Genomic DNA, 26646 nt, shown 5'->3' with positions numbered 1-26646 from the left:
AAAAAGTCAGTATCAAAGCAGATTAACCTGTACAAATTAATACACACAGGCTTTAAGTTCAGATTATGCTCTGCCACAATCACCCTAACCCAGAATTTCTCATGTTTAATCTCAAACAATACGAGAAACTTTTCTTTTTCTCTACAACACAGTCTTTATTGCTTACATTCCTTTTCCTCACACATTCAAAGCAATCTCATGCCAGTATAAAACTGCATTTCAGAGGTAATATAATCCCAATATATACTTTTCCAATTTCTGTTTTACATGTAGAATTGATAACTATTATGGCAACTACTCAGCCATGAAATAAGAGCAGATACTGGATAAGAAATTCAGACACAGAAAATGAATAAGTAGGAAAATTAAGTTATTCTTGCTATTAAATATACCAAATAACAGATATGGTGGCCATCATCTCAACAAACACACCTATCTGAAGTGCTTAAAATATGACTCTGCTGCTTATGTTAGGAGTCCAACACTGAGATGAGTAGCACAGTCATGTTCCATGGTGGACATGTGAGATATCAGCAATAATTACTTAATTAGTCAGAACTAGAAAGATTATTTCCAGCTTGTTGTGTATACTGATGACCTACCATGCTGTGATCTGCATTTGTGTTTTTCCAAAGGTTAAAGATGCACAAATTGTTCAATATTTTGTCAAGACAATTATGGAGAAACTGCAAATGCTCAATAAAACCAAAGGAGGAAGCCAGTCCCTACAATCTACCAAGATGCAGAGGGTTATCACCCATCTCTTCCCAAAATAACTAGGAAGAAATTCTTCCTCATGTGAGACACCTAATTCTCAAACGTTTTGAGAATACTTTGGGGAGATCTAGCTAAACCCAGCCTTGGAGAGCTTTTCTTCTGTCCAGTAAAGGAGCATAAATACATATTTCAGAGTTGAATATTGCACAAAGTATTTTCCGAAACTTTGAGGTATATTCTTTCACCGTTTGAAGAACAGAATGGAGAACCTGAAACAGCCTCTCTAGCCACTCAGCCTGGCACTGCTTAACAGAATCCCAGGAACACCAGAAAGCAGGAAGAAGCCACATCATGTTCTCTCTTTGCTAATTTTTGAAAGCAAAAGTAAGCCAAAGGGAGGATAAAAACTGAGGGAAGTTCTCCAGGCTCCATGCAGGGTTTCATTTAAACACTCTGCAGAGATACTTGCAACTCTGCAGCTAGAACCACAAAAAAACCCCAAGCCCACCTGTGTGACTACCACATCTATCCTTTGCAATTCATTATGAAAAGCAATGTTTCAAAGCTTTTGTCTTTTATTATTTAAAGCAGATTGTCATGGCATGTCATATCCATCATTTTGTGCTCACTCTCACACTGAAAATGAGAACAAAAATTTGGAACATGCTCTGTGAATGCTTTAAAATTCTTTCAAAGAAAGCAGGTTTTGTTTGAATCAATCTCAACGCTTCTACCAGTTATTCCACAGGGAGAATATATACCTCTTCTTTTAATAAATTATGTGAAGTTATCTGCATAGAAAGTGGAGAAAGTCATTAAAAGGTTTTGGACAGATTTTTTACTAGTTTATATGTCCCATACAAACTACATTTAAGTGTTGATTTGGGAAAACAACATCTGCTCAGAGCAAGCTGACATTTTTTCCTCTTTTTTCCATTTTAATCAAGCACAACCTGAGCAATCATTCATTATGAGTAACAACATTTAATATGGTACTTCTTTTCCCCTAAAGAGTCCCAAAGCACACTCTGTGTAGTGGGGTCACTTCCACTGCTGACCTCAGGTGTATTACTCCATGTGTTTAAATCACACAGCAGTGAAGAACCTTCTACAAGAAGTATGCAGACTCACTAATTTTAAGTCAAAAAATCCTTACATGGAATTAATCTGTTTAGGTCTTCTGCATAACATAGTCTATGGAAACTCAGCACTCCTTAGAGACGAATTATCTTTATTTGAACATATCAAGTAGAACTCAGATTAGGATTGTCTGGTGTATCTCTCCTATGCAGGTAGGAAACACCTTGCCTTCTTACCAAAGGCGAGGAAACATCTTCAGTCATACCCACAAGAGGACAAGCACAGCTTTCAGACACACACAGATCGCTTCATTTGTACTAAATGACTAGATCAATTTCAGAACAAAGGGAAAATCACTGCAATATTCATGTCACTAAATTGGAGGCTCAGTGCAATATATGACAGGATTTTGTTTCTTTGCTGCCTAGATTCTCATCGGAGCAGTAATTGCCATGGGCTCAGCAGACCGAGATGGTCGTCTCCATCCTGGTGATGAGCTGGTGTATGTAGATGGGATTCCAGTGGCCGGCAAAACCCACCGATATGTGATTGATCTTATGCATAACGCTGCCCGAAATGGGCAAGTGAATCTTACTGTGAGGAGAAAGGTGCTACCCACGGGTGAGTGAAGACTGGGAAAGGTGAAAGGGAAAACAGATCCCAATGCTGGCAGCACAAACAGGTGCTGTTTAAAAAACAACAAAGGAAATCAAAGTGAATGTTTGTGTCATTTTGAGGAAAGAAAAATTGTAAATGTGTGTCCCTTGTTTCTCTGAAAAAAGTACTACAGCTGAGTGTTGTTTCCTTCAGAAGTGGAAACATATTGGCAACCCTGGTGTGGTGATCAAAAGTGCTCTGGATTTGTTCCATGCTGTCTTGGTCTGTGCTGTCTCCTCTTGTCCACTTTTGGAACTAAACATTCACCTAAGTTAAAGCCATTTGAGCTGCCTATGTCAATAAGAGAAAGGCTCAAAGACTGTTAACTGTTCAGGGCAGGAAATCATTTCACTCTTGTATGTATTAAAAGCCCATTTCTGGTCTCACTGATGTCATCTGGAATTTCCCATCAAACTGCAATGCAAGCTGGCTGAAAATCTTCTCTGGGGCACAAGTGGCTCCTAGGAACAGGGCCAGATTCTTCTGTCAAGCAGAAACATTCAGAAAATTACCCTAAACCAATATGAAGTATTTGTAGTAAATTAGACATTTAGACTAGCTCAGTCTCAATTGCTAAAACATCGGAACCTTGAAAAATGTGTGATAGCATCTATTAAAGCTTTAATGGGAGAATTTGATGCCCTTCCATTACAACCTTTGATTGCTAGAGGAAAGAAGTTTCTTTAAGAACTTTTAAAACATTTTTGGTGAGTACACTTCACTGAGGTACCAGAAATGAGCAAAACCACATTCCCAGCCTGTCCTGTCTTCTGCCTGCCCGTGCCCTAGATGCACTGTCGCTGCCTGCGCCGTTCCCCTTCGCTCCTGTGCCAAAAAGCCGCCCTCCCACTCGCATTCGTCTTCGCAGTCCCCCTCCCACTGCGGCAGTGCAGCTCCCTGCCAGCCGTGCTCCCGCAGGACTGACTTTCTTCTGTTACTGACTCCAGAGTCCTCCAGCCAGAAAGGTGCCCCTGCGCCTGGTGCGACGCCCCCTCGCAGCTCCCCCAGCGCGAGGAAAATGGCCAATAACCAAGGTAATGCCGAGTCCTCGCCGCCAGCACCTCTGCCGGGTCAGCCGCTGTACACACTGCAAGCAAAATCCACAGAGTGGATGCCAGCCTTTGCTGCTGCTCGTTCAATATTAGAGGGTCTGATAGCCAGCCTGGCCTCCTGGTGCAGACAATGAAGCAGGCTGGTAAAACACCTGAAGTTATTCTTGGGCCTTAAGAATGCCACACCAGGGAATGTAGCATGTAGCTCATCAATGTTTAAGCATTTCAGGAACTGAACAGGCTTTTAATGTGGTGTGTTACAACATAAGCTTTGTGGAAAAATTTGAAACTGCTGATGTTGGGCGTGACTGAAAAATGCCATACTAATACATCAGGCCAATTAATTTCATGGGAATTTCTCACTAGCGTGAACGTATACAACAGAGGGATCTGGCGTTTTCCTTACCTGTCTATAGCTGATATACATATCTTAGCCCTCACCTGGAATTACCATTTTATACATATACTTACCCAGATCTGGAACAGAAAGTCACAATTCACAAGCTCTGGAAAACAATTTGATTAGGAAAATCTGATATTTGGAACAACATGGATTAAAATGCCATTTTTTCACAGGCAGAAGCAAAATGTAATCTTTCTGATTAATATCTATTGCACAGTTGACAGTCAACTGGCCATTTAAGCTTTTCCTCTTTTTGTTTCTTTTCCTATATTGAATGGCATTCAGTTGCATTCTCTTGTGGCCAAGCCATCTCTTGGTCATTCTACAGGGTAAGATAATTTCCTTTCTGTTGCAGCCATACTGACATAAACAATATTCAGCTTTCTGAAACATGACAGCCAGAAAATGAGAACTCTCTTGCCACTGACTATGGCATTTAGTTGCAGATTTGGTTCAATAACTCTTACAGATTTTCAGTTTTAAAGCAAGAGTATAATAATTGTTTGTTTTTCTTCCTCCTTATACTCTCTAATTACTTTATTTCATAGTTGCAGAAGGACTGCTAAAGGACACACCTGACTGAGAAAACAACAGCTTGTCCTTGGATGTTATTTATTTTATTAATATATACACACACTGAAGGTCTAATTTGCAAACTCTCTACCTAGGATGTATGTGTGTATGTGGGAGCGCCTCACATGTTCAGTAAAATGACTCTGCCATTCTTGTTGCTCCAAACAGAAAACATATTACTTACATTTATCTGAAAGTTCTGTATTAAAACTGTCAATAAATGCTGATTTGTGTAAACAACTTAGATCTTCAAGGAATATAAATCTTTTTTTCCCATCTGGAGGTGTAACTTTACTGTTTTCAATTGCCAAAATGCTCACACTAAAAAATGTGCAATCCCACAAGTTTTAACTTGCTTCCTGTTCTTGTTACTGTAAAGCAATACTAGAGTGTGCATGGACTCCATTTTCACTTCTGTTCTTTTGAACTTGCCAAACAAGAACATCTCCAAACCTTTAAATGACTGCTGCTGCTGCCATGACACCCGCAGAAAAACTACTTGTGATCAGTTTTCATTGTATAACAGCTCTGTTTGGTGAACATCTTTTGAACATGCTAATCAACATGTAAGAAGAACATTATGCAGCTAATCCTAATTACTCTGTTAGCTCCCTGCTTAAATTCTTGTAATCCAAACACAAATAATTTTTTATTGGATTAGACAGTCACATTTTCCTCTTGATGACAGATCCACCAGCAGACAAGGAAATAGCGCTTGCTAATGTTTTTGCAATCCAGATAGACACTGTTTCTTACTTTCCTTTGCTCTCTTGTAGCTAGCTTAGAAGCCAGTGTTCATGCTTGCTTTATCTGATTGCCCTTGAACGTTCTGCATAATTGTGTAGATTCCTGTCTCTCTGCATCTACTACAGCTCCTAGCTTAATACTCAGGGTAGTCTGGTCTGTAGACAGTCAGCTCTATTCATGTTGTGTTAACAAATGTACTGTAAGTCACAGAGCCACTGAGCAAGTCAGACTTGACACTGGTGTGATTTGTGTTGTAGGAGAACCCTGCCCAGAGAATGGCAGAAGCCCAGGCTCGGTGTCTACGCACCACAGTTCTCCAAGAAGTGACTACACGACTTATGCCAACAGTAATCACGCTGTCTCCAGCAGCAATGCTACTCCCCCTGAGGGCTTCGCATCTCACAGCCTGCAAACCAGTGACGTGGTGATCCATCGCAAGGAGAATGAAGGCTTTGGCTTCGTTATCATCAGCTCGCTGAACAGGCCCGAATCCGGGTCCACAATAAGTAAGTAAATATGTTTTTCAGTTCTTTCTCCTCCAAGTTTGCCCCAAATAAAAAACCCCAATAATTAATTTAAACCTATCTGCTAATAATTTATCACTGCAGAGATTTAAACTGAAGATACTCTCAATGTTGATTCAGGGGCACTGTTTGTCTGTTGTGTCTTGAACAAAACCAAAGGTTATTCTGTCCTCTCAAGCTCTGTACTTCCCACACTTCCTTGACTATCAGAGTAATAGAGGATTCACCCATAAAGTAGACTTTCTCTGTTACTATGTCTCAAAGAGACTCTGTAAGTAACGAGTAGGGTTATGTGAATAAATTATTCTCCCACATGCAACTGAATGAGACTTTTTTTTAATAAATCAAGGTGAAGTTCAACAAGTTGAAAACAATCTTAGATCACAGCAAACCCTGTGACAACAGCTGTCCAGCTACAGGACTGCAGAAACAACTGGAAATTGGGAAAACATGTTAGATGCAGGTGCAGAGAGGCTGATTAAACTGTCTGGAGTATAGACAGCATAAAAATTAAAGCTGAGTACAGGGGTATAGGTATATCTCTCTGTACTCAGTAGTACTCAGGTGGCAAGATCTGCCCTTAATAATTACAGCTCACTTTCTGTTCAGAAAACTAATTTGTTCTGTGGGTCAATTTTATTGCTTTAATATAAACATCTGGTGCCACTTGAGCTGTCCTGGGTACATCCAGGGAGACATCAGGCAGATGTGACATAGGACCTACAGAAGACTCAAACCCTGGTAGTGACAGCTGGAGGCACAGGGGCACCCTTGGGTCTTTCCAATGACATTTAACCAAATGAGAGCTGAGCCCTCTGGAAGAAGGAAGTAAAAAGGCTTTATATTGAGACACATCCACATGCCCCACCAAATAATGCTAACCACAGCTGAAAAACCAAGAGAAGTGAGAACATTTATCATTTTGCAAGTTGCAGCCTAATCTGATGCTTTCCCTACATTAAAACATGTTTTGAAGGAACTGTTCTTTTGCCTGAAACTGGTTCCTGACAAAATAAAATCACAATTTCAACTTTTAGGACCAAACATCACTCTTCTAAATTCATACCTGAAAAGCAGCTGAGAGAGTACTGGGAAAACCTTATCTCACAATAGCAAATTATCTCAGAAAATGTTTTTGCAGTATTTCGTGATCATGTAGTTATTAAAAGAGTTGCTTTTCATGTTACCTGAGCTGAATTTTAAAACTCCATGATTGCCAGAATTAATATTGTAACAAAACCATAGCTAATTAGCCTCTTGGGACTCTGTTTTCACATTACTGAATATAACAGCCAAAGAACTGGAAGTGCTTTGCAGAAGATCAGAAAAGAAAAATAATAATCCATTGAGATACATACATGTTAATCAGTTAAGCCAGTCATGATTTTTTCAAGAAAATTATTTAATAGAGAGAGTTTGTGGTTGGGGCAGATGGAGAGGGAAAGGGGAGAGGAAGAAAATGAGAAAATGCTCAAGCAACCAAATATTCTGTGACTGGAATATTCTCTTGAAGACTACAGACCCAGGTCCAAGATCCTGCTTTGCCTCCTACCCTCCAACATGTTCTTTCAGTACTTTTCTTTCTCCACAAGCAACTACATAACCAGTTGGTTTTGATGCTCAGTTGAACATCTCCAATAGTAAAGGAAAATGACAGTCTGCTGTGGAAGTGACAGGAGAATTTATTCAAATAATAACTGCATTGAATTTCAGTGATCCCAAAAAGCACCAAATTCTAAGTTTACAAGAACAGCAGTGAACAAAATATTACATTTGCTTTAGATAGTGACAGAAAAGAGAAGAAAATACCCTGTCTATATGAATTCTTTTACAAAACTGTAGTAGAAAAAATATGCTGAAAATTGTGATGTCATCAGTAATGAAAACAATCTAAAAATTTTTTACTCTTTCTAGAGTAAGAGAGGTTATTTTCTTTACTTAATATTTATTTGGGTGAAGTAATTTGAGCTTTATTAACAGGAGCATAGCCAGTAGATTGAGGGAAATTATTATCCCCTTTTACTCAGCACTCGCTGGCATCCATTCAGAATACAGCATTTAGGTTTTGGGCCTTTTGGTAGAAAACAGAACAGGGAAACTGTCCTGAGGTACCTTCTAACTTGACATAACACAAAATCCTTTTATTGAAATGCACAATCAGGGGTAGAAAGCATGGTAACAGCAGGAAAATATCAAATGGATATAGGAAGTGCAGTGTGCAAAATATATCATGTGCAAAATATACAATACATCACTATCGAAGTGTGAACCTGCATGGAACCATGTTAACACCTTGGTAGTTACCCACTTCTCATACAGTAATATGTTAATTGGGTGAAATACTCTGGTTCCAGTGTCCCTTGTTTCAGAGCCAGTGCACTTGTTGCCAGTTCCTGCATCCCCATGTGGAAGAGAATGATGTTAAGCAGACATGCATGTACAGTTAAACATAAATATTGTAATTGCTAAGCAATTCTAAAAAAAATCAAAATGGGCAAAATAGGTCAAAAATAGGGAGTATCATGTAGTAACAGACTCTGTAAGGAAGAGCATCGCCCAGGAAGTTGTCTCACTAGGAGCATCCTCAGGGCAAAGTGGAGAAGGGTTCCTTTTATTTAAGAATGTTTATTTCAATAACTCTATTTCCTCCTCTACTTTCTTGCAAAAGCAAAAGACTTGAGGTCTTGGAATATAAGTATCATCACCACTTTTACTCAGGAAGGCAATTAATTATGCACTGAAAGTATTTTCCTTGTTCTTGAAATCACACTTACAAACTATGTTCTACAGTCCAAAAGATTACAACAGCTCTTGCTGAGTACAGGAGCAAGCACTTTATGTCACTAGGTGCCTGTGCTTCAAGCACTGTCAAAATTGAAGCAATCATTCCAGCAAAGTTGCTACTGGCTACAGAGCTGCAAGTTCATCAGTTTGCTCCTTTGCAGTTGGCCTGAAGCTGAAGGGGTTGCACAAAAGTTCACTCTCTGTTTGCCCGGAGAGTTTGCTCTGTGTGAAGCCGTAGGGGCTGCACTGCTCCCACACAGCCTCTTAGGAGTGCTTCATGCTCCTTCTGACCTGAGAATGAGCCATGAAACACTCAGGAGCTCCAAGAATTAGAGATGTCACTCTTTTTCCAAGAGGTTTAGGGTCTTGGTCAGCTTTTCTCTTGACATGGTTTGCAAGGGGTTTGTTGTAACCGTTGATTTCTGCCTTTTCCTTGCAGAAATTTTCAAAATAATGAATGCATTTTTTTCACTATTGATGTAGACACTGAGTGAGGACAGACTACAGCCATAATTAGGGAACCAACTATTTTTTCACATTTTGTGATGGGCAGCACTGTAATAGCTGTCATTTCAATAAATTAACATTGAGTAGTTTGGAGTCAGTCTTTAGATCCGAATGTCATTTTTCCTTACTGGTACTTGCTTAAACATCCAGTTCCTGTGGCACATTTATTTTCCCACATCTATAATGGTAGAAATTTTGTTTCCCCTTTGTCAAAGCATTGCTTGGGATGTTCTCTAATCCAGCGCAGGGGATTATCTTGCACTGAACTACGGTTCCGATGTGGGGAGATCAGGAGTGGAAAACGAATGACAAGGATTGAATGAAGAGATTTTACAGGGCAAAGCAGGGGCATAGAAAAGGTCAGCCATGCTTCGAAATTGTATCAGTAAAAGGAGCTAAAGTGGATAAATAAAGAGCTGTTCTTGAGTGGTATATACAGGAGCAAATCATTTTGCCTAGTGCAGCACGCAGAGGATCTTAGAGTGCTAAGAGATTAAGAAAAGAAAGTACACCTGTCCAGGCTCCTGACCTATTTCTAACGAAAGGATTAACTTCCACTGCCTCTAAAGTATATTATTGTGCCTTCCCCCAGATCCTGTTCCATCATTAAAGGGCTCCCATCCCTTCTCCACACATGAGAAATTGCAGCTAAAATACTTAAATTTAAGTAATTAATCTATACTTAGCATTACATTTAGGGAAATATTTTTAGGGTATCAAGATAAATTCACTATCTGCAGCCTATGGAAAAGCACTTGCAGCTTTCTGAAATTGGCCAGAATGAGATTTCTGGATGAATGTGTCCCAGAGTTTTATGGGGTAAAATTGTCCCTGCCTGCTTCATATCTTCCTGCTGCTTTTACTTTATGTTTGGGATGCGGCTTCATCCAGAAGAAGTACTTGTGATGCCCTGTAAATCTCTTTACATCCTGATTTTTGTAGAGAGAAACCATGCGTTGTAAACAGACCTTGTTAAGTTGCAACTCCCAGTGAAATTGGAAAATTGGCAATATTTCCAGGAATTGTACTGTAGCAGGTACTGTCAATTAGCAGTTATAAAGTGTAAACAAACTAAAAATACAGGCATAATCAATAAACAATTTTCAAAAAATTAAGAGCAGATGACTCTGCATACTTGTTATGATCTTCCTCCTGCTTCACAAAAGAGGAGCTGTAGATTAATTTACCCCTACACCGCATATGCTAGTGCCTGCTGGATTTTCAAAACATGATAAAACAGAGTCTAATGAAAGAAGTTTCCTTCATTTCTCAAAACATGCAGTCTTAACTAAAAAACATAAACCCAAGATAAGCCTGTGCTGACTGCAGGAAACAGCATTCTGAGTAAGTCCCATTCAGCCCAGAGTTTCTTTGAACTCCTTACAGTTTAGAGATAAAAACCAGTTTATCGATCAATGATAACTGTGTGATCCGAGTTGTTTGTGCAGAAATTTCACCCATGCTTTTCCTGGGTATGATGGTGCCTAGGGACGTAATTTTCTGTGACCAATCTGCAAATTCTAAAGAAAACAGAGCTTTGGAAATTAGGATGTCTGTCTACCCCACCTAGGACATTTTTGGAGCACAGCAGTGAAAACCCACCTACAGTGTGAGTCCCTCATGGAAGATATTTGCAACTTGTGGGCAAGGAATCTGGATTCTCATTTCTACGTAGCTTTGATATTCAGGTTTGAGCTGTTCTGCCTCTTCACCTATAAAATCACACTTTCTAAGTATGTTTAAGTGATAGTAAAACCTGCAGCTGAAAGAAATTTCTATACAATTTAGTTTTGCAAATCAACAGAACCAATTAATCATAGTGAAATAACCTTAAGAGGTCAAAGAGGTTTTTAATATCACCAAAATACATTGCTGCAGTTTGCAGGCATGAAATACTCAATTGTATATTTGACTTTTTTTGGAGATAAAGAACAGAGGATCTTAAGTGCATTACTCCCCTCTGTAGATGGTTTCTGTCCTTACGTTCTAGCATGTTTCTGAATACATCACTTGGACCTACAGGTGCTGCTCATGTGTTTTCAAGGAACAAACACTGTGAGTTTTCTTAGCACAAACCCATCAAGGGAATCAAGGTTTTTCTAATAATTTCACAGGGCCCATTTTGCTTCATTAGAAGCTTGAATTAAAGTATATAAGTTCCATTATTTTTTCTTAGATCTTTCAGCTTTCTAAGGTATGTGCACTCCTTCCCACCTAGCTTCTTATGCCTGTGCTATGCAAGCAAATATGGTCCATGTCAGCACACAATGGAATGTTTCCATTCATAGATTCATTAATCTTATAAATAAAACTGATTATTTTCACCTACAAGTATGCAGCATGCCACAGATTTCTATTTTCCAAATAAGCGTCACATAAAATACCCTATCAATATCAGGAAAATATTTTTTAGCCCTGATGGAAAGTCCACCATACTCAAGTTTTCCAAATTTTAGATTTTTCCATAGCAATGAAATTACAGATGTTTATCTTTAATATATTCTTCCAATTAAAATCTGTTATGCTGGAGCCTGTGGTTGAATGAAAACTTTTGCATGTTTAGAGAATTGAAAATATAATAAATATTCATTTGATCACTGTATAACATTGAAGGACAGCTGGCTTAGGAAGGCTCATTTGCTTGGTTTACTGTCTATATCTGTTAACATTAGAAAATATTGCAAGAATTTATCTGCCAGAGAGTTTTAATAGATAAAGCAGAGGTTTGATTTTTTTTTCCCCCTTAACTGATACTTTTTGACATTTAACTACTATGTTCAGGGGGAAGACTGAAAAGTTGCTGTCTAAAAAACATAGTCTCAACAGTTAAGTCTAGAAGTACTGAATGGATGTAAAAAAAATACTGATGTAAATCAGAAAAGCCTTATTTGTGGCAATATTTTCTTAGAATCCACTCTTTTTAGTTTGTGGGTCTTTCAAATGGGGAGAAATTATTTTCACATCCAAAAACTAAGAGGCTGATAGATGTATCAGTCTTGTTTAACTTATTCATCAATGGTCTGGGTGAAAGGACTGAGTGTGCCCTCAGCAAGTTTGCTGACACAAAACTGGGAGGAGAGGCTGATACACCTGAAAGCTCTGCTGGCCAGACCGGGGCAGTTTGGAGAGTTGGGGGGAGAGGGACTTAATGTTAAGTTTGAACAGGCAGGTGCAAGGTCCTGCAGCGAGGGAGGAAGAACCCCAAGCACCAGCACAGGCTGGGGCTTGTTGTAGCCGCTGAGCCAGCGATTGTGATGGCTGAGGGGCCAAGGAGCCCTGAAATAGCAGGGGTCTGCTGGTGGACCGGTTCTGAGGTTTAAGAACATGCCCTGACCTCATGGTGAGAAAAGAGAAGCCTCTCCTGCCAGTCTTTGTGGTGCTCTGCAGACTTGGTTTGTCTGAATGGCTTGTACCCCTGCATGCCTCCAGACCTTCCCCATTGGTCCCTTGCCCTAGTCCCGCCTTTGTACCGCCCCCGTGCCCTCAGATCATTGGTCCTGATGCTCGCCCCGCTCCTGTACATGAACCCCTGGATGGTCAGCTCTCTTGGGTCTCTGGATTCCCTTTGGGGCGGGGTGCAATAAACCATCCTCTGTGGAATGCCTTGCGGGAGAGCCCTCCTGACTCTTTGCTTCTGGTAACGCTGAGCTGTCCGGTTGAGTGTGTGGTGAGAGTCCGTGCCCACGGCCGCGCGGGTGAGAGGAGCAAGCTTGCTGGAGCGCTGTACTGCACCCCCCGGAACGATCCCATTGCCAGGGACGTTTCAGGGAAATGCAGCTGCCCTTCACGAACCCACATACAGTGCGTTAGGGGCTGACTTGTGGAAAGCAGCTCTGTGGAGAAGGACCTGGGGGTCCTGCTAGACAACAAGTTGTCCATGAGCTGGCACGGTGTCCTTGTTGCCAAGAAGGACAGTGGTGTCCTGGGGAGCATTAGGAAGAGCATTGCTAGCAGGTCGAGGGAGGTGGTCCTGTCCCTCTACTCAGCCCTAGTGAGGCCACATCTGGAGTGCTGTGCCCAGTTCTTGGCTCCTCCATAGAAGAAAGACCTGAAACTACTGGGGAGGGCCCAGTGAAGCACTAAGAGGATGGTTAGGGAACAGGAACATCTGTTTGAGAGGAAAGGTTGAGGGAGATGGGCCTGTTCTGCCTGGAGAAGAGGTGGCTGAGAGGAGCTCTTACCATTGCATAAAAATATCTTAAGAGTGGGTGTCAAGAGAGTAGAGCCAGAAATGGGCATTTGGTACAAACTAAAACACAAAAAGTTCATTCTGAGAAGCTTCCTTCCTTTGAAGGTGACTGTGCACTGGACCAGGCCCCCTGAAAGGTGGTGAAGTGTCCTTCTCCACCTGACTCAATCATGTACAGTTTGCTCTGGATGAGCCTGCTTTACCAGGAGGTTGAACTATGTGGCCTCCAGAGGTTCCTTCAAACACCAGCCTTTCTGTGTTTCTGTGATATGTGGTGTTAGAAGGAGTATCTGTATTCAGCAACTGCTCTGGGTTTGTGTACAGCTGACCCAAGCATATGGACACTCAGGTGTAATGACATAAAATTTGTTCTCTGTTCTGTGACATGAAGGTGTGGTAAGGATATTAATTTGAATCATGGAGAGCAAAAGTGGGTGATTTTTATCAATTAAAAATACTGATATAGATTTGTAAATAATAAAATAAATTTGTAGTTATCAGTAAGTTTCTGAAAGCAGACCTTATCCACTTTCTAAATGCAAAGATTTCTTTTAAATCATTTTTTCTTTTAATTTTTCAATTTAATTTCTCTTTAATGAGCTAAGAGCTGATCATTGCACAATTAACTACCTTCTGGGAAAGCATCAGCTGCTACATGCCAATTCTGGGTCAGTTTGTGCTGTAAGGCTGTAAATAGCTGAGCGAGATTTAGGAGGAGAGATTAATGACTTCAAATAGCATAGAAGCTTTGGTGCTCTCAGGATGCACATCTTCCCCAAGTCATGAGATTTTGAAAAATACACCACAGAAAAGTTGCATCCCATTGTAAGATCTTCTGTTAGGTAAGGTTTCTGCAGCATTGCTGCTCTCTGCTAGATTGAGTCTAGGATTATGCCTTCTGCCTTGGAAGGATTTATTTTATCTTAAGGTAGACATCCAACTATATCACTCCTGAGTATCACATTTTGCATGACTTGATAGTATTGGAGAAAAAGACCCTATATGTCTATTTTGAAGGGCTGTGTGGTTTGTATAAATATAAATTCATACTTACTAATTTCCCATATTTTCAACAGTTAAAAAATATGTATTAATCCCTGTTTACAATATTTTTTTCCTTTACAGTCTCATTCATTGTGTAGTCTGAGAGAACCAAGAAATGAATTGTTCTGCAAAGGGGCAGCTTGTTTTCTATGCTCACTTCTAGCAAGAACAATGGGTTTCTTGGAAAAAAAAGCCACTAACCCAAGTCTTCCATATAGCCTGCTAATATTAAATGCTGCTCAGGTAACTCAGCGTTTTGAAATAAGTGGATCGAACTCTCTGCAAACTCTCATCCAGGCACATGCTGCCACTCTTCAATATGTACATTTGTTTGGAGAACAGCTCGTGGCGAATTCTTAAAAGAAGCATGAATAGATTAGTCAAAATTTTTAAGGGTGATAGAAACATTTACCACCAGTCAGGTGATCTGGGACTTCCTTTAAAAGGTTACATTATTAAATGCTCTGCTTAGATAAAAATAAAACAGCAAAGATGCAATTTAAGGAAAAAAACCACTATATGTTAACAAAACCCTACTGAAATTCCAGACAGGGGAGGTTTCTTCCCAAGAAGAGACCTGCCATGCTGGGAGAGAGCAAGTAGCCACACAGCTCCATGCTGTCCCTTGGCCATGACCAGTGACAGAGAGGACAGCACCTACAGTAGACAGGACTTTTCCCAGGCGTCACCTCAGCTTTCACAGCCAAGACTTTCTGATTTAATCAGCAATGGGTCCACTCCTGTAAATTGGTCTAATACCTTTTTGAATGCTTTTATTCTTCTAGCCCTCCAGAAGGTTGCCCCAGCCTCTCTTTCCCAAGCTGTAGACAGTGAGTTCTTCGACAACTCCGTTGAGCAGAGGCTGTTTTCTGCTTCTGACTTCCATGCTTCCCTTCTCTGAATCTTTGTGAGTTCATTGCTATGATTTTTGAGATGAGGATACTGAAACTATCAGCAATACTCAGAATTTAGGTGCACAGCAGTAACTAGCAATAGTTTGTTTCATTTGCTATTTTTTTCCTAACTCTTAGTGTTGTATTGACTGTTTCAATGAGTTTGTTTTTAGAGAAGTAGGTGCGCATTTCAAGGTCTCTTGAGTGATAATTAATTTAGGGCTCAGCTCTGCTTAATCTTACGCAGGGTTATTTTTTCCTTACGGGCATCATGCTCCATTTCTTTTCATGAGATCTTGTCTGCCACTTCAGTCAACCCACTCCCTACTGACAATTTACAGCTCTTCCACACTTGTTTTAGATGTGACCATTCTGAATGATAAAAAATTCTCCATTATGGAAATGCACAGTTCATTTCTACCTTTGTTCCTGAGCTTTTATGTAATTAATCCCCTATGAGAGTAGCTCCTTCTTATCCCTTCAAAGTAAATATTTCACCACCAAAGGCTCTCTCTAAAAATTGAAAGTTTTCTAACATATTTTAACATGGTTGTTTTTTATGAACAACCTGCACATCAGATAATCTGCATCCCTTAGAAGCACTCATGCTTGTAAATAAAGCCTTAAATAAATCCTCCCTTCCCAAGAAAGCAGTTGGGACCATGGCAGCCAGGATATTGTGGCTTAGGAGGGCTCTCAGGCAGAGTTCCACTGGGAAGAGAAGCGAAGAACAGAAACTCCTCAGGATGATATTACTGGGAGGGAAGGAGCCAGGAGATAATCCTCTCCTCATATTATCCAGAAATGTGCATAAACTGGTTTCTGCTGAGTGGCCATGAGCTCCATTAGTAAATCACTAGATTTGCCCATAAAACCCTATAGAGCGTAACAGTGTAACCTTGAATCCAACAGAGATTCAGATTCCTTCTGCAAAAACTTCCCACACCCTGCTTTGCAGCAAGATCAAGTGGTAACACATGGCACCAATACAGCCTGAGAAGAGGAGCGTTAAATCCTCAAATACCAAAGTGGAGTAGAAAAGGTACCTTGACAGACACAAGCTTTGTTGTGATGGTCACCTACCATCTGATGGTTGATCCTTTCATAACACAACAGAATGAAGGGAGTTCAGGGATATCAAAACAATTAGAATAGATACCTTTATCAGGAAGGTGAAGGCCATTATGCTTAAAGGGAAGAAGAACACCAGGATCCTCCTCTTTCCCCCTCCTTTCCCTTTTCTCAGGATTTGGATCCAAATTAGACTGTCGTGGCTCTCCCACCTCCAGCTTGGATTTCAGCAGACATCTCAAACATGCAGACATCTGCTCTATTCACTTGTCAGGTACAAGAAGTCCAACCAAAAATTTTTTCTGGCAAATTAATAGGACTACCCACACCCCCCCACACACCCCCCCCCCACCCACACCCCTTACTATTGAAACGACGTCTATACTTAAATATTTAGGCTAGCAAAAACATCTTTAGGGTTAGAAATGGCAAGCATGGAAATCTTAGCTGTGGCATCTCTGCCATGTTTCCCCTTCTTTCTTACTACCAAATTTCTTGATTTTTACATAAGACAGTCTCATTTTCAGATCTCCACTAATATATAGTAAAGACATGACAATTTCAGACAGATCTTTTATTACATATGCCAGAAACAGGCACGTTTTCGTATTAGTTTAAAGGATTCCTGGTGATGCTTTAAGACTGATTTGATGAAAAAGGCTCCGTGTGAACATAAACTGTTTAAGAGTCAAGTTACTCTTATTTGTTTGCTCAGAGATATGTATATATGGCAGTTACACATCTGCAATAAGAGCAAAATAAACACAATTTTTGTAGAAAGTGTGGCTATACATATTTAGTATATTTTAAAACATAGAAATGTTTAGACATTGTGACATAAATTAGGTGTTTATTTCCTAAGCAACGAGACATTTCTGAAGTACACTAGTTGTGTCTATATTACTAAAGCCATGTTTTAATTTATATTCTTGTGTGAACTGTAGTGGTAAAGAAGCATGCAGTTTGATTATGCCTTGCACTTCAGAGTACTCACTTATATTTTCAGTTTTCAGAAAATTAATTTTTAACACTGTAAACAACATCCACAATAGAAACAAAAGTCACTTCAAGGTATGTGTGTTGTGACTTTATATCAGATGTGCAGTCTGTGTTAGTCACCAAAACCTTCAGTAAATGTTAATCAGGCTGCTGAGAAATTTGTTCTGCAGCAATGTATTCTGAACACATCTCCTGTTAGAGCTTTGGTTTCTATAAGCATTGATAGCCTACATATTTCCCAAAAAGTGTTTGAACAATCTTTCATGTTTCCAAGTTCTTTGTAGATAATAAAATGTTAAGGTCATATTATTTTTGAAAAAAGAAACACATTGTTTTTAAACACCAGTTTAAAGGTGGATAGTGGGGCTGAGCTGCTTTGTGCTAAGTTTTCCAAGACTGAAGTGTGGGACTTCAGAGGAATACTCTAACACCATTAGGATATTAATAGACTATATAGTCAAATTTAATTGTGATAAGCATATTTATGAGTAGTTGGGAGAAAGGAAAGCAGCTCTTTAGGGAGCCTAGAGAAAACAGTCAGCTATAGCATATGCATTTAGTTAAAAACCAGAGGATAATAGAGTAGAAACACTGGGCAAAAACATCAAGAATAATATTTAGAAAATTCAGTCAAAGATGAGGGAAAAGACAGAACAAGAGCATGGATGGAGTAAACAGAAAGGTGAAGAACAAGAGGAGAAGGTTTGTTCTGTAATGTTTTGAGAAGGGGGCTGAGATGTTTTGATGTAGTACATGTCTATGTACTCATAGTTAACTGTCAATTCACTTCTATTCATTTATTATTCATATCTAATTAGAGAGCTGCACATCTCAGTAAATCCTCAGTATTATTTCTACTTATCAATAAACACATTTGAGTGGAGGAGAAAAATTTCATGTACCCTGGGCATTTTCAGTAACATTTTTTTGTATATAAAATAAATAATGTTTTTAGTGCCTCTATTGCAACATACAAATCAAGAAATTCTGTAAACCAGGAGGTGGGAGACAATTTATGACTGCTACTTATTGTGCAAATTTATCCCCTTTCCCTGTTTTAATGCCTTATTGTTTTCCTGATCTTCTTATTAGGTGGTTTCATGCCAGGTTTGAAAAACAGCTGAATTATAAACTTATTTTGGACTTCATATGTATATGCCATGTGTAGATATGCATCTGGATTCTGAATTTCTAGTGAGAAAACACAGTACTGTGTTAATGCAAATGATATTGCATAAGAATTTATATTCTTATATGCTTTTACACAAGCTGTTTTTAATTCATATAGAACTTTCTTCCAAAATGAACTCATTTTCTTTCACTTGTGAACATCACCACTTGTTTCAGCATATGTTTACTGTGTCTATTATTTCTTGTCTAGCTGTACCCCATAAAATAGGGCGGATAATTGATGGAAGTCCTGCGGATCGCTGTGCAAAACTTAAAGTTGGAGACCGGATCTTAGCTGTGAATGGCCAGTCTATTATTAACATGCCTCATGCAGATATTGTGAAGCTAATTAAAGATGCAGGTCTCAGTGTAACTCTTCGCATCATTCCTCAGGAGGGTAAGTTAATGGCCCTTAAAAACAGGAAGAAAATTTTAAGTAGCCTCCAATTAGCTTAAATTATGTCACCACTTGAAAGAGCATCTTTTGTTCTCCTTCCTCAGCTGTAACGCGCAGCACATCAGAATTACGAGCTCAGAACTAGCTTGGATAGGGTCTGAATTCTTGAAAAGGTTTCAAGTTATGAAAAGGATATTTAAAGCAAACCTGGAGAAACCTGAAAGAGAGAGAGAAAGAGGATGTTAATGTCTTTTGTAAGAATTGTCTTCTGCATGGAAAAGCACTCTACAAGAGAGCCAAGTTTTGAGTCCGTTCCCTTATATCTTGCTATAAGCCAAGCCAAAGTTTGACAAAGTGATTCACAAAAGACTGCAATGGCTGTCACCAGGCATGTTCAGCTACCAGCTACGTGTGACAAAAAGTGATGTGAAAGAAGAGTTCAGATTAGGCAGTTTTCTCCATCACTATCATATAGTGATACATCACTGTAAATGCACAAGGCAGGAAGAACTGAACCCTGAATTATCTCATTTGTAGGGTGAGGATAAGGGGATAGACTCATTATTCTGGTCATTACACCACATCTAATCAGTGAAGATCTTTTGATGTTGGTTCCATGGGGTTTGGGGTTGATTTCAGGGCTTTTTTTAGTTTAACAATGTGCTGCACTGGTGCATGAATTGTACCACATTAATGAGACTATGTCTTTATATCTCAGCAACAAATACCGGTAGAGCTGGGAATGACACACAGAAAGTAATGGAATTACTTAATTAGCCTTGGTCCAATTAGATGACCTTCACCTTCTGCCGCTGCATCCAGCAATGGACAGGGAAATAGTCTGACACTGGTCATGGACTTCAACTGAAGGAACTCATCTACTCTGTTAAATGAATTCAGTGAATGGAAAAGCACAAACACACACATTTAGAATTCACATCAATTAGCATCTGTGTAATTACTGGAGGTCAGCTTTGCAAGCATCTAAAATAAGCGTGATACTTCATATAGTCCATGATGTTTAAGCCTCTCTGGTATCCAGGTTAAATAACATCATTAATAGTTCAGTGTTAGAGATGGATACATTAAACTAGAAAGAAAGCAGAGGTGCAGCTGAGTTGCAGTGCTACAAGATGTTCTCAGGTGCTAGTGGTGAGAAATGATCAGTGCCCAAGGCACAGCTTCCCTGTGTGACACTGGACACCTCATTTGCCTTCTGGTATTAGCTTCCCAGCTTATAAAAATTGGGAAAAAATCTAATACATCTGTAATATACTTTCAGGTAAAAAATACCATAAAAATGTAAAGCAGTTTTAGAAGCAGCTCATGATTTGACCAGTTCATCCCTAGTTATGAGAGTAATGTAGAAATGAGGGACAACATTTCCAATCTTCCTCTCTAAAACTTGCAAGACAAAAGAGACTCACAGATGCAAAATGGGCAATTACAGTCTTAAGCATAGTTATTAGACAGACAAGTATTGCTTGTGCCTGCATAAGGAGTGTTTTAAGTGCAAATATACAAGCTTTTTTTGACAATTAATTCTAAATTGAAAATATTTTTAATAAAGTAGCCAAAATTTTTATAATAATTGTGAGCCTAAATTAGATAATTAGAGAGTCATTAGGAATGTGCAGCCATATGGAAAAACTCACATGTTAAAAATTTAAAAATAAAACAATTAAAAATTAAAACTAGATTTAGATTCAAGTGTAAAACTAGGCAAGATCTGTATCGGGTAGCTATTGCTGTTAGGGATGTTCAGCCATATGTGTGTCTATTTAGGTTGTTTTGCACCATGCCACACTGGCCTCCCTCCTTCTGTTGCAAGCAGGAATAAAAAAAATATAGTGTTTGCCTTTGCTGTTCATAATGCAGGAACTTCTACAGTGCTTTGTCCTCCTGTGGGCAGAGTCTCTCTTATTTATGCTTCCTAATAGGTAAATGGTGAACAACAGGACTGTTCCAGTATGTTGGAAGAAATATATTTGATATGAGTTCAGTGCCAAATGTGTCTTCCCCTAAGTCCAGCAGGAAGGCTGAATGAAGATTGGCATCCTTTATTTGTAACAAAGCAATGAAACCATATTTCCTATGCCAATCTCCGTCTTTTTGGTTTTTGTGTTGTTTGGAAAGAAGGATTCTGTTTTTCTGCACTGTTCCTGTGTGAAACCCTGGTCATTTGACACAATACACTGAAATAAAACATTGATTTAAATAGTTAGTCAGAATCTATTGAGATTGGGTTTACTGTTTTACTGTTCACGGTCCCCAAAAATTTAAAAAGACTCTTGATGAGCTCAAAGAAAGCAGGAGCTAACATAAGGACACCAGTGTTTTAACTTTTGTGCCAGGTCTATCATCCCAAACAGTGGAGAAAGCAGTAAAATGCTTTCATTCTCTCAAAATTAATTTTTTTTTTCTAAGTGGAAAACATTTCAAATATCTAGTAGCTGTGCTAAGGCACATGGAGGACAGGGAGGTGATTCAGGAAAGCCAGCACAGCTCCACCAAGGGTAAGTCCTGCCTGACCAACCTAGTGGCCTTCTACAGTGGAGTAACTACATCAGTGGACAACAATGGGCAAGGGAGGAGCTGTGGATCTCACCTATCTAGACTTCTGTGAGGCCTTTAACATGGTACCCCACAATATCCTTCTCTCTAAATTGGAGAGAGATTCATATGATGGGGGGGGACTGTTTGATGGATGATCAGGTTGAGGGAGGTGATTCTGCCCTTTTACTCTGCTCTCATGAGACCCTACCTGGAGCTCTGAATCCAGCTGTGGGGTCCTCTGGATCTGTTTGAACCAGTCCAAAAGAGGATCATTAAGATAATCAGAGGGCTGGATCATCTCTCATATGAGGAGAGGCTGAGAGAGTTGGTGTTATTCAGCCTGGAGAAGAGAAGGCTCCAAGGAGATCTTATTGTGGCCTTGCAGTACTTAAAGGGGGCTTATAAGAAATATGGGGGCAGACTTTTTGCAGAGCTTGTTGTGATAGAACAAGAGGTCTTATAGCTTTGAGCTAAAGAAGAGTAGATCCAGACAGATATAAAAAAGAGATTTTTTTTTTTTTTTTTCTGATGAGGGTAATGAAATGCTGGAACAGGTTGCCCAGAGAGGTGGTAGATGCCCCATCCTGGCATTCCTGTCAAAATTTAAGGCCAGGTTGGACAGGGCTCTGAGCAGCTTGGCCTTCTTGAAGATGTCCCTGTTCATTTCAGGGGGGGTTGGACTAGATGATCTTAAAGTGTTCTTTCCAGGCCAAACTATTCTATGATTCTCTCATTCTGTCATTCTATGATCAGTATTTCTATGTTTTAAAAGAATATGTGGAACATGGAAGCAATTTCCCTTGTTCAGTTGTGTTTTAAATAATGACGGTGTCAACCAGAATTATAGAAGTGACCAAGATTTCAGATCCCACAGACTACCAAAAGGAGACCATTACATTCAAATGTCTTAAAATCTAATTATAACCTGAGAGAGCAAAAGCAACAAAGCATAAATTTGCAGAGGTAGCGTGTGACCAAAAATTATTATTGTGTACCTTTGCCCTTTATTAAATGCTGCACTGTGACAGGTCTTTAATCTCCATCTCCCCATTATGCAGAGCTGAACAGCCCAGCCTCAGCGCCCAGCTCGGAGAAGCAGAGCCCCATGGCCCAGCAGCACAGCCCCATGGCCCAGCAGAGTCCCCTGGCGCAGCAGAGCCCCGTGGCCCAGCACAGCCCCGTGGCCCAGCCTCCACCTCCACAGCCCCTCCAGCCACAGGGACACGAGAACAGGTTTTTCATTTTCTTAATGGTCTTTTTTTTTTTGCCTTGTATATTAGTCTGAAGTCAGGAAGATATTTTTATGGTGGGTTTTATCTCTGGTGTATCACTTACCAGCCAATTCCTCATGTGCAATTTATGCATATACATTAGCAAATTTGTCTGTAATGGAAATTAAATGGTAGAGGGACAGAAATTTTGTGACCAGCTGTATTAAAAGCTCTTTATATAAAAAGCACACTCAGGCTGTGAGATGATACAACTTTCTGTGACCTCCAATCAGCACTATTTAGTCTTTGGATTATTTTTTAGCATGTTAAACAAGGCTGATTACACTGACTGTCTTTATGCTAATCTTCAGTGACCAACACATATCATCAAGATCCTCTTCCCCAAATGATGCTGGTTACAGGATTGTATCTTTTCTCTTCTGAAAATACTTGAGTTCAGTTGTGATTTAGATGCTATACCCTCTAATTCTCCTTGCTTAACAGATGTAGTACTTTTGCTTACTCAGAATTATTTTCTTTCAATGAGTAATTAGGAAAATTACTTTGCCTTATAATTCACTGAGTACTTTTTCCAAAAGTGATCACCTCCTAGAAGACATATGTTACTGACAAAATTCAATACAGAGTTTTCACAAAATTCATTCTGTGCTGTTGGAAGTCAGTATTAAATATCTTTTAAATTGGGAATTTTCAGATGGGACCAGCAAATGATATTAATTAAAGTTTCAGAAAGAAATTCTGTAATAATTTTACTGAAAAGTGTAATCTATAATTGCTCATGTCACTATTTACAAATTCAGCAAAAATTACAGCGCCTCCATCTGTGAATAAAAACATCATCTCCTGATACGCAGCTGTGGCCATTAATTGGGAACCTGCCTAAAGATGACTCTTATTTCAGAAAAAGGTCAACTACTGCTAGTTCATATAGTATTATTTTTCATTAAATTTTATAAACTAGATTACAGATTGTTTGCATAGCCACATAAATGGTTTCTTTACCAAAATAAGATTTTAAAACTCTTAGGAATATTAACTATTTTTTTACTTCCAGTATTAATAAGGCTCAGTATCACAGTAAGCCTGTTTTTACAGGATCATGATACTGAGTAAAGAAAGTAAGAGGATTGCATGTATGCATGCAGGACTTATTACAGATGCCATGTACAGGTTTTAAAAGAACACGTGGCAGCAGTCTATTTTAATCTTCTCAGAAAACTCAAAGGGAAGTAGTTCTGATATTTTTGTGTCTGGTTAGACATTCAGATTATTAAAATTATTGTATAGGAAGATTTGCCATAACGTCACTGTAACTATACTAATAAAATAATGAAGTTTTGAAACATATCAGACATTTTGAAACATTTCTATTCAGATCACTTTTTTATATGTAAATCAACATTATCAAAAACAATGCTGTCATTTTTTCAGAGTGTAATTTTTGTAATCATTAAGTAAATTTCAAAATCCCTTTCACAGTCTATATGTGTCTCTATATCTGTATGTGTCCATGTACAGACATGCTCACTAGCTGGACTAAAAACTTCCAGTCCATTATTAGAGCAAAGTTTGAAATGTCTATTTCCTGTACAAGAAAGAAGTCTTTCCTTTGACACCTAGGGAATAGTGTAAGAACATCCACTATGTGAACATTTTTGTTAAAATCTAACCCAAACCACTATCACAGAATTACCTTGCTAAAAGAGTTTAGGACTTTCTTTGTGCCTCTTTAGTACACCAGATGGCTCAGGTATGGATGTTTGCAATAAGAAATGTTCTTTACTTCACCCTGAACTGTGAAATGCCATTATGTGCTGATTTCCATGTGCTAAGGGAAATTCCTATCTGCATAAAGTAAATAACTAATCACTGTACCTCAGAAAGCCATATTTTCTTTCAAATTTTAGTTTACATCTTCCTGTAACCAGCTAAAATAATATTTTACTTGTTATTAATGCCTCATAACCAATTTTTTTTCCTTTCATCTTGTGTTATTTCTGTGCATAACTACTGGCATGACTTTACTGCCATAGCTCTTAGCTAGATAGCATCATAGGGAGTGTATAATAAAAATAATACACACTGTATCAACAGATTTTATATCAAAGAATAGCTTTCATTAAAAGATAACAGCCAAGACAAAGAATTTATCCTTATTTAACCTTAATAAGCTCACATGTGCTTTATGTCAATGAAAGGGGATATAAACTGCACTCATATTCCACTTATTCTATAGAAATATTAATTCTGGAAAAAAGGGCTTTATAAACTCAGTGAATTATTTTGTAGTGAGTATAGCGGGTGTTTTCACACGTAGTTTCATCTTCCAAATAGGCAAGGTAAGTGGGAATCAAGATGCTTTTTCTGTTCCTGTCCCTTTGAGTTTAGTTCTGATCTCGCTGATACAAGCTGGAAAATTGCGTAGTATGACCTGAGGGAAAATTGCTTATGCCCATGTTTTAAAAGTGCTCACTGTTTTTGGACGGCTCAACTCTTTACCCTTGAGAGTTTTGCTTCTCTGTGAAAATTTGTTTCATGCAATTTTCCAGCCAGGCAGCTCATTTTCACTCCTCAGTATTGCATGCAATGCATATTCTTAATGGTTTGCTACTCTCTGAAACTAAGCCACTGTGCCTTCCTCAGTTATAGGTCAGAAGTAAAAGCCAGGCAGGATGTGAAGCCTGACATCCGGCAGCCCCCGTTTACAGACTACAGGCAGTCCTCCACGGACTACCGGCAGCCGCCGCTGGACTACCGGCATCCCCCGGTGATGGATTACCAGCAGCCACCGCCGCTTGACTACAGGCAGCCACCCCTGATGGACTACAGGCAGCACTCGCCCGACACCAGGCAGTACCCTCTGTCCGAGTACAGGCAGCCCCAGGTACAAACAGGCACACTCAGAGCCCTCCCACACAGAAGGAGTCAGGGTCTGTAGGGACAGGTCATGGGTATTGGTAAGGAAGATGATATTATAGAAGGAAAAGACACATTAATGGGTTTTACTCTGACTTACTATTTCTCTGTAGAGGAAATTACTTCCAAACCATTAAGATTAATGTATAACTGTGATCGGTAAATTAACATTACATTTATAGTTGTGTAACCATAATTTTAAATAAATGCCATTTTTAAGGTACTGGAGAGTTGAAATAAAAAATCTAACGTAAAAAGCCTTTTCATCAGGAGAGGAATATTTTCATTCTTGGGACATAGTCATCAAACAGTGGGTATACTGAGGTCAGAGTGCATTTCTACAGCATTCTTGAAAAGTAAGATTTTATCTAATCAACATCAATAAATAAATGATTGAAAATCCTGACTGATAAAATTACATTTCTGTTGGCAGTAGTCTGGATGAGTAGAAACTAGCCCATGCAACTACTTTCTTTGACATCAAGCATGATCTGACAAATGATGATGAGATGATGAGTTAGATGAAGAGTTATGGTACCTTGGACAAGACTCCTGCTGATGACAGATATTTACTGACAGTTTTGAAGGTTGAGGATTTAGCTCAAAGTTCAGACTTTGAAAAAAACCTTCCTTTCTCCTTACATACAGGCAGGAAAAACAGAGGTCAAAAAGTATTAAATAAGAGAATGTAAACTTCTGGACACTATATGCTGGAACCATGTATAGGTGGTTTGTATGTCCATATTTTCACAACCAGACACATAAACTATATCCAGAAAAATACTGAAATTCCTAAATGGATCCAGAGAACCCCATGAAAATATGGTGCATTTCAGTATCTAAGTAGCAAATCCCTGTCCCCATGTGCATACCTTATAAGATGCTTCTTAGCATCTAGAGAGATACTTGGACTGGGTGTTTCTCAGCATCTCCAGTTTAATTCTCTAAACTGCACAACCCAAGCTTGCTCTTGATTTTCTCCTGCCCCCATGGATCTTGCACTCTTGGCTGACAATGGATCAGAAGCTACACAGACCCCGCTATGGAGCTTTGCTTATATCAAGTGGATCAATACATATTTGAAGAGATTTATTTTAAAGTTTCCTTGAATGCATACCACAATGTTCATACAGTT

General features: G+C 39.2%; 1 protein-coding gene across 2 annotated transcripts in view; it reads left to right on the top strand.

Moving 5' to 3' along the window:
* The window catches only part of MAGI2 (membrane associated guanylate kinase, WW and PDZ domain containing 2), a gene marked incomplete at both ends in the record, with an annotated part of 715368 nt that overhangs the window by 648794 nt on the left and 39928 nt on the right, over window positions 1-26646 (top strand). The window contains 6 exons of one of the 2 annotated variants that reach the window (XM_082279815.1): window positions 2226-2418; window positions 3402-3488; window positions 5487-5735; window positions 18622-18807; window positions 22422-22596; window positions 25239-25479. In XM_082279815.1, the coding sequence (XP_082135941.1) occupies window positions 2226-2418; window positions 3402-3488; window positions 5487-5735; window positions 18622-18807; window positions 22422-22596; window positions 25239-25479 (1131 nt within the window). The remainder of the gene's footprint in view (window positions 1-2225; window positions 2419-3401; window positions 3489-5486; window positions 5736-18621; window positions 18808-22421; window positions 22597-25238; window positions 25480-26646) is intronic. The other variant, XM_082279816.1, reaches the window with a different exon arrangement.

The sequence above is a fragment of the Coloeus monedula genome, assembly GCF_965178545.1.
Source record: "Coloeus monedula genome assembly, chromosome: 4".
Classification (NCBI taxonomy): Eukaryota; Metazoa; Chordata; class Aves; order Passeriformes; family Corvidae; genus Coloeus; species Coloeus monedula.
Note: the sequence above shows the minus strand (reverse complement) of the source record. Positions and strands in the feature narration are given on the sequence as shown.